General features: G+C 34.7%; 2 protein-coding genes across 2 annotated transcripts; one reads left to right on the plus strand and one right to left on the minus strand.

Annotated features, from left to right (window-relative positions):
* Positions 1–391: 391 nt before the first annotated feature.
* LOC133782879 (leucine-rich repeat receptor-like protein kinase TDR) lies at positions 392–3,850 on the plus strand. The gene is made up of 2 exons (XM_062222307.1): positions 392–3,095; positions 3,229–3,850. The coding sequence occupies exons 1-2, from the start codon at positions 551–553 to the stop codon at positions 3,540–3,542; spliced, it is 2,859 nt and encodes a 952-aa protein (XP_062078291.1). The 5' UTR covers positions 392–550; the 3' UTR covers positions 3,543–3,850.
* A 225-nt stretch (positions 3,851–4,075) lies between these two features.
* On the minus strand, positions 4,076–5,050 carry LOC133785791 (uncharacterized). Its single transcript, XM_062225006.1, has one exon. It carries the CDS (start codon positions 5,048–5,050, stop codon positions 4,076–4,078), a length of 975 nt encoding a protein of 324 aa, XP_062080990.1.
* Between the last annotated feature and the right edge of the window lie 4,127 nt (positions 5,051–9,177).

Here is a 9,177-nt window from a genome sequence, read left to right on the forward strand (position 1 = left end):
AATTTTAAGATAAAATTAATATAGATAAATGTATATTATTTCTGACATAATAACCCACCTTGAAAGCCCTTCATTTCCTTCTAACCTTACCTAACCAACCGAAAGAATACAAACCAAATGACCTTTAATATTTTTAAAATATAAACAAAGGATAATAGATTTTATTTTTCATAGGTTTGTCCCACAATGTGCAAATCCCAATTCAAAATTAAACCACTGCAGGAAACTTATTGGATACTCTCAAGGAAAAAGCAAGAAAAAGATGACATCTTGATATGAAGGCTTTATTCCCTAATGGCCAACACCAAATAAATAAACAAACAGCATGAGGGTCCCCTCTTGCTTCCAAAAGCAGCTCAATAATATTCTCAATTCAACTAATCATATACAGTCATTCCCTCCTTTTAAGCACCATTTTTTTTCTCTATTCCCCATGCATCGCTCTCTCTCTTTGAGCAAAACAAATTCCGGCCTTATTATAATCTGACACACCATTTTTTTCTTTATTGGCGTGTCTAGATTTGCCTATTTTCTTTAACTGCAAGTTCCAATGGAGATTTTCCATTGTTTGTACTCTCATCTACTTGCAGCATCAATGTTCCTCTTAGTAGTTTCAGCAGCTGATCTCTACTCAGAGGCGCTTTTGAGCTTAAAATCTGAGATTGTAGATGAATATAATAGTCTTAATGATTGGTCTTTGCCTTCTGCAAAAATCCCACCTGGGAAAACCTCAGTATGTTCTTGGTCTGGTGTCACTTGTGACACGAATTCCACTAATGTTATTGCCTTAGACCTTTCTGCGAAGAACCTTGGTGGTGCGATCTCAGGGAAACAATTCGAAGTCTTCACCAAGCTTGTTAATCTCAACCTTAGTTACAACTCTTTCTCTGGGCAGCTTCCTTTGGGACTTTTCAACCTGACCAGTCTCAAAAGTTTGGATATCAGCAGGAACAACTTTTCTGGGCACTTTCCTCCTGGAATCTCTGGTCTACAGAACTTGGTTGTTCTAGATGCTTTCAGTAACAGCTTTTCCGGGTCATTGCCTGCTGATGTTTCCCAGCTTGAAAAACTCCAGAATCTAAATTTTGCTGGGAGCTATTTCAGGGGACCAATCCCACCAGAATATGGCTCATTCAAAAGCCTCGAGTTTATCCACCTTGCAGGGAATCTTCTCAGTGGAAGCATACCACCAGAACTAGGGAAGCTCAAAACAGTAACCCATATGGAGATTGGCTACAACTCTTATCAGGGGGGTATACCTTGGCATCTGGGCAACATGAGTGAGCTTCAGTATCTTGATATTGCTGGTGCTAACCTCTCTGGTTCAATACCGAAGGAGCTCAGCAATCTCACCAAGCTAGAGTCACTCTTTCTGTTCAGGAACCAGCTCACTGGAGATATACCTTGGGAGTTCAGCAGAATTTCAGCTCTTTCAAGCTTGGATCTTTCTGATAATCATATTACTGGGTCAATCCCTGAGAGCTTCTCAGAGTTGAAAAATCTTAAACTGCTCAGTCTGATGTACAATTCCATGAGTGGCACTGTTCCTGAACGTATTGCAGAGCTTCCATCACTTGAGACTCTTCTTATATGGAACAATTTCTTCTATGGGGAACTTCCACAGAGCTTAGGAAGGAACTCAAAACTCAAGTGGGTAGATGTCTCCACAAACAATTTTATGGGCACTATTCCACCAGATATCTGTGCAAGAGGAGAGCTTTATAAGCTGATACTGTTTTCCAATAATTTCACTGGTGGTCTTTCACCATCTCTCTCCAATTGTTCTTCACTTGTCCGTCTTAGGCTTGAAGATAACTCTTTCTCAGGTGAGATCCCATTGAAATTTAACCATCTTTCTGATCTCACATATTTTGATCTATCCAGGAACAAGTTTAGTGGAGGGATTCCAAAAGATTTATCCCAAGCTATCAAACTTCAATACTTCAACATTTCTGATAATCCAGACTTAGGTGGAACAATTCCTTCCAAAACATGGACCTTGCCAATTCTTCAAAACTTTTCAGCTTCCTCATGTGGTATTTCTGGAAATCTACCTCCATTTCAAGGCTGTGACTCCTTCATTGTTGTTGAGTTGAACATGAACAAGTTATCAGGAGCAGTACCAGTAACCATTTCCAATTGCCATTCACTTGAGAAAATTGATTTAGCAAACAATAATTTGTCAGGTCATATACCTGATGAGCTAGCTAGTCTTCCTGCTCTTGCTGACATTGACCTCTCACAAAACCGTTTCACTGGACCAATACCAACCAAGTTCAGCCATTCTTCAAGCTTACAACTTCTGAATGTGTCCTTCAACGACATCTCCGGTTCTATTCCCTCAAAAGAATTGTTTAGAACAATGGGCAAAAGCGCATTCACTGGCAATCCAAAGCTATGTGGATCACCTCTTCAATCATGTTCTCGCTCAATGGCAATGTTCGGAAGCAAAGGCACTGGAAAACTCTTATGGGTAGTGTTACTCTGCATTGGAGTAGTTATGCTCACAGCACTATCAATAGTAGCAATACTTTACCTTCGCAGAGGCAGTAGAGGGCAGTGGAAGATGATATCCTACAGTGGACTGCCTCAGTTCACAGCTAAGGATGTTTTGAGGAGCTTTAGCTCTGCAGAATCCATGGATGCTGTTCCTTCAGTGCCTAGCTCAGTGTGCAAAGCAGTTCTTCCTACAGGAATAACAGTTACAGTCAAAAAGATTGAGTGGGAGGCAAAGAGAATGAAGAAGATGCTGGAGTTTATAAACCAAATAGGGCATGCAAGGCATAAGAATCTGACTAGATTGCTTGGAGTTTGCTACAACAACCATCTGGCTTACCTCTTATATGACTACTTGCCCAATGGAAGTTTGGCTGATGAGAGGATTGAAGTGAACAAGGACTGGGGAACAAAGTACAGAATTGTGACTGGCATTGCAAGAGGTTTATGGTTCCTTCACCATGACTGCTCTATTCCTCATGGAGATTTGACATCAAGTAACATATTTTTCGATGAAAATATGGAACCCCATTTGGCGGAATTCGGAATCACTTACCTGCTAGAGCTGAACAAAGATTCATTTTCAAGAAGGGAAACAGGTATGTATGTATGCATAACAATATTATACACATGCTGTTTCATGTTTTATTGTAGTAAAGATGAGCATGCGTTCATCTCCATCTGCAAGTGTATTGCCTAAAAACTAAGATGTTTCAAATTCTGTGGCTATAGGTGAGTTCAGTGGCAACATAAAAGAAGAGCTTAACATGGATATCTACAACTTCGGAGAGATTCTACTCGAAATTTTATCAAACAGCAAGTGGACAAAGATGAACAATGCCGGAACAAGCATGCAGAACAAGCCAATGGAAGTTATGTTGACAAAAGTTTTGAATGAGAATGAAGTTGGTACAAACAGTTCAATAGAAGAGGAAATTAAACTTGTTCTTGAAGTTGCTTTGCTCTGTACAAGTACTCCAACTGATAGACCTTCCATGGAAGAAGTACTGAAGCTTTTATCAGGGTTGAAACCACAAAGAAAGTAAAAGCAGAAACTTTCAGAGTTCAGAAGCAACTGGGGTTCAAATTCTAGCTCATATTTGATTACTACATAAAATTACTATTAACATACACAATATATATAGTTTTAACTCATAAAGAATTGCTGTTTGGTAGTTAAGAGTTGTTTTAGGGCTTGTTTCTACCATATTTGATTATTTGTTGCTCTGTATTTTGGTGTATATTGTATTGGTGCCATATATAAGTTTGTGTAATAAGATTTTATGAATCTAGTGGAAAATCCATAAAGAAAAAAAGTTGCTTGGTCATAATATTATTGCTTTTTCTTTTTCCATTTTTAAGGTCAAAACTCAAACTCAATTACACGGTATATTGTTTACTAACATTTTCTCGGGAAACAAACAAAGAAAATTCAGCTATGAAAACTGAAAATCTAATCTAAATCCAAACAAAATTCAATCTTGGCTTTGGTAAAAAAAGAAAAAACCATTCTCAAACAAATCAATATGAGAATTTCACATTTTGTCATTACAGCAATAAAAAAAATATAGTTAATGTTCTAATGGGCTGAAACAAGCAATCTCAGGCGAAGAGCGTTAACAACACCATCGAAGCTCTCAAACTTAGCACCAACCAAGTCAATTTCAACACCAAGCCTCTTGGCGCCGGCCTCTGTGACCGGCCCGTGAGCCGCCGCCACCATATTTGGACACTTTTTCTTCACTTCTCTCCAGTCCAAACCAAACTCCTTCAAGCTCTTCAACAAACCCTCGACCTCCGCCGTGCTCGTAAACACGATTGCCTCCATTTCTCCCTTCTCGATCCTCTCCGCCACTTCCTTCGCGCACTCCCGACCCGCCCACCGCGTCTCGTACGCCCCGACCCGAACCGGGACCCACATGGCGGACTCAAGGTCCTGGAGAAAGTCTGGCACCACCGGAGGTTCCTCAAGATCCACAACGACTGGAACCGGACAGAGAATCCTCCGGTTACGCCCATCCCCGAGGGAAGTCACTAGGCTCCTCGGCGTCGCGATCGGAGGGACCAGAACCTTAACCCGACCGTCATTTTCGCAGAGCTTAGCTACGAATTCGTTGTTGATAAGCTCTGAGTCCTTGCCGAGGGCGGCAATGATGAAATCTTCGCCGGAAGGCGATAAAGGGGGTTGGTCAAGGGCGGCGATGGCTTCCGAAAATGCGGAGATTCCGGTGCGGGAAGTGAAAGCGACGGCGGAGAAGGAATCGAGTGATTTGGGGGAGAGATAGGGTTTGAGGGCGGAGAGGGTGTCAAGGGTGTACTGGACGACGAGTGTGGGGCACCACAGTGGATTGAAGCCTTGGAGGGCGATGAGCTGAGATAGTCTGCCGGCGTAGTTGGGCGGCGTGGTGAACGCCACCGTGAGATTGGTGGTGGAGGAGGAGGTTGGGGCTTTCGGCCCAATAGGTGTGGCGGACATGGACTTCATTGTGGTGGGGATTTGTATGCCCATTGGACTTTCAATTTTAACTATACCCGCTTTCACGTCAAATTGCATGAATACCCATTTTTTTAATTACGAAATTCCCTTTATGTCCTTATTACCCCAAGTCACATCACATCACATCTCATGGAGTGGAGGGCAAAGAAGTATTATCATTTTAAAAATCTTTTTGGAAACAGTTACAGATAGGATTTTGTTTACTAAATTGGTAAAAAATAATATCCCCGGTTCAAATTTACCCAATAATTAACTCAAAAATTGTCTAGATTTTTGTTGTCCCACCTTTGAATGGTGTTGATCCATGCATGAATGGATTGGATTCGCCTCTGGCCTCTGGGCACATCGGAACGGAACCGCCTGAGTTCATCTGAGTGGATCGGTCATATCAAGAGAAAGCATCAATAAAATAAAGGACAACAACCCATGTCCAGCGGTGTCCTGAGGTAAGCGTAAACTAAAGTATATATAGCTACCTATGCTGTGACAGATTAAGTTTGTAAAAGAAGAAATATAAAATATGAGATGGAATATTTCTAACTGTTGAACTGAAGATACTACTCTTTTACCAATCCTAGGTGGTGTGAAAAATTTAGGTTTTTTTTAATTAATATCTAAATTTTAATTAAAATATCATTTAATTGTAATAAAAAAGAGTTTTATACATATAAAATTAAAGAAAACTTGAATAACTAAAAAAAACACATTATTTTCTAAAAAAAAAATCATATAATAAGGTTGAGAAAACAATTAAATTAAAGAAATGTCTATTAATATTAAAAGTAAAATTAAAAAATTTCAAAAATATTTATAATTTATATCTAGAATATAAAATATTAAATTAGGTGAAAATATTACATTTTAGCACAATAAAGTATTGAAGGAAAAAGGAATAAAATACTTAAAATTGATTAATATTAAATCATCCTAATAACTTCAACAATAAAAGTTTTAACTTTTAAATTTGAAACTTTAAACAAAATAAAAAAATATCTAATATAATATAAATCTCTTTAAATAAATACTAAAAGTAAAGAGCGACAGAAAAGTGAAAATGGAAACATAGATATAATGTATGAATGATATAATAGTAATAATTGATCAAATAATTAATTTTTTTTTATCAAGTGTGATTAATAATATAAAAAAAATTTAAAAAGAGATGTATATAACTAAAATATATTTTTCACTATAATATAATATAATTTGATCAAATTTACTAAACTAACTAACCATTTAAATTTATTAAAAAACCACTATTTAAATCTTAGCAAAAAAAAAAACTAAAATATATTCTCATTACAAAATAATATAATTTGATGAAATTAATTAAACTAACCCACTTTTAAATTTATTTAAAAAAAACTTATTTTTAAATCTTAACCAAAATAAAAAGAAACACACTTTTTCTTTTTAAATAAAAAAATATATATGTATTCACTCTTTTATAATAGTTATAGATATAGTAATAATTGATTAAACCATTATTTAATTTTTTTATCAAGTATAATTAATAATATTAAAAAAATTAAAAAGAGATATATAACTAAAATATATTATCTGCTGCTATAGTATAATATAATTTGATCAAATTTACTAAAATAACTCACCATTTCACTTTATTAAACAAAGTCACTATTTAAATCTTAGCCAAAAATAATATATATATATATACATATTCTCAGTACAACATAATAATTTGATTAAATTTACACTTGTAAAAAATTAAAAAAAAAACTCAATTTTTAAATCTTAACCAAAATAAAAAGAAACACACTTTTAAAAAAATATAGAAAAAAAAATTCAAATACTATATTGAAAGAGATATATAAATACAATATATTCTCTACTACAAAATTATATGATTTGATCAAATTTAGTAAACTAACCATTTAAATTTATTAAAAAAAATCACTATTTTTTTATATAAAAAAATTATTTAGTACAATACGAAGTAAAATATATTCTAAAAAATAACTTTTTTAAATCTTAATTAAAATAAAAAAAACACACATTTAAAAAAATTAAAAATAAATATATATATTCACTCACTCTTTTATGATAGTTATAGATAGACAATACTAAATAATTAAGTTATAATTTAATCATAATATATAATCTATAACATATATAAAAGGGTTACTTATTTAAATACATATTATATATTATATATTGTAGTGGACAAATTTTTTCCATATATTGAAAGCCCAATAAATCGAGTCCAATCCAACAAATCAATCTGACTAAACCACTCAGGCCCATTAAGACATATGTCAAGCCCAACATGGCACCCTGACTAGTAATACAAACCTAGTCAAACATAAACAGGTGCCCGTGATGGCTAATCGGATCACCCAATCGGACAATCCATACTCGGGTCAGATCCGAATACACTCTGTCAGCCTAGGGAAAGGAATGAGTGAAGAGTCATACGACTCATCTCAGGAAAGGCAGAAGGTAACCGCTAGGAGCGAGTTAGACGGATCACGTAGACGAAAAGGCAACGGTACGAAAATGAATTATAAGAAGAATCTTGATAACTCTACAAAATAGAGTTATTTTACCACTTTTTATGTGCTAATTGTTGCTTAATTCTTGAGTTTTTAATTGATTTATTAAGTTTTAAAGTAATTTTGATTTTATTGGGTTTATTTTGATTTTATATATTTTTGTGTATTTTTATAGTTATTTTATTGTAAAAATGTTGTAGTTAATTATTTGAATTATTGTTGTTTAATTTGAGGTAAAAAAATGTTGTATTATTGAACTTAAATGTTAAATATAAATTAAGTTATAATTAATATTTTCAAAGAATTAACTTGATTTATTTTATAGTTGAAAATATTTTATTATGATTTATTTTATATTTATCTTGTAGGGAATTTAGTGCATTTTTGTGCTTGAAAAGTAAGGAAAATGTGGCATTTCTAAAAAGCTAAACCCAGCCATTTCGGGCCAAACAGGCCCAGCTCTCAACTGACCCAACTCTGCCCAGGCCCGAAGTCCCCTGCTGCCTCCCTTGGGCCCACCGAAGCCCACCAAAGCCCCAGCCGAAGGCCCTCTTGCCCAACCATCTGGGCCGCCAGCCACCTGCCGGACAGAAGCCCACGATTTCCCTCCAGCACCTCCTTGGACCAGTAGCTCCCCAGGCCCAACCAATCCCCACGACCCATCACACCTTGGCCTCTTAGCCAGCCCACACCTGGCCCTTGGTCCAGCCACCTTCCTCAACTGCTTTTTCCCATTTTTGAGCCCAACAAATCCTTTTGTCCCCTTATGTCCAAAAATACCATTTTTTACCCCAAATTTTTCTACACATTTTACCCCAAAACATTATCATTACACCCTATAATTTACCATTATTTGTCATATTATTATTAATTTAATTAATTTAAATTGATTATTTTAATACTCTCATTTTTGCTATAAATAAGGAATTTTCAAGACCATTAGGGAGTGCTTATTTTAGGAGAGGTTTTACACTTCAATTTCTACACTTTCAAGACCCTCCATTCTCTTCATCTTTTTCTTTTTTTTTGGTCATTTTTCTATGAGTTTTTAGAGGAAAAATTTGGGGGTTCCTCCTCCAAATTTTCCTATTTATGTTTGTAATTTATATTCTAGTTATGTGCTTCTAATCTTTTTCATAAGATTATTAAGATCATGATAAAGCAACTTGTAACTAGATAATATTTATGTTGTATATTGATTTCCCTTGTAATGCAACAAAGTTTATGAATTTTTCTTCTTCATATATGTCTTTCATCTTTAATATCTCATATTTTGGATTATTAGATAATATGCACTTTGTTCTTCATTTTGCAAAACCTAATATTCTTTGTGCAAGATGTGTCATTAAATTGTACACATCCAATGCTTAGAACAAAAATATTACGTTTTGCCTTATAAATAATGTTATTTGATTTTTGGTTGTTTCATTAGGTTGATTCACATTAAATACTTTGAAATTATACTTTTTGAAAAGTGAAGAAAAATCTTATCTTTTTTAGAAGTAATTTGTGCTTAAATTATAAATCTATTTAGAAAATTATAATTTGATTTATTTTAACTATCACTAAAACTTGGGAATTAATATACTAATAAATATTATTAAACTTACATTTTGTGGATTCTAGTATCTTAATAATCTTTCTTTTACTACTTATTTTTCAAATCATAATTGA

The sequence above is a fragment of the Humulus lupulus genome, chromosome 6, assembly GCF_963169125.1.
Source record: "Humulus lupulus chromosome 6, drHumLupu1.1, whole genome shotgun sequence".
In the NCBI taxonomy this organism is placed as follows: domain Eukaryota; kingdom Viridiplantae; phylum Streptophyta; class Magnoliopsida; order Rosales; family Cannabaceae; genus Humulus; species Humulus lupulus.

Coding starts and splice junctions, on each gene's coding strand:
- LOC133782879 (XM_062222307.1), top strand. CDS start 551: ATGGAGATTTTCCATTGTTTGTACTCTCATCTACTTGCAGCATCAATG. Junction 3,096..3,228: donor ATTTTCAAGAAGGGAAACAG/GTATGTATGTAT, acceptor CTGTGGCTATAG/GTGAGTTCAGTGGCAACATA.
- LOC133785791 (XM_062225006.1), bottom strand. CDS start 5,050: ATGCAATTTGACGTGAAAGCGGGTATAGTTAAAATTGAAAGTCCAATG.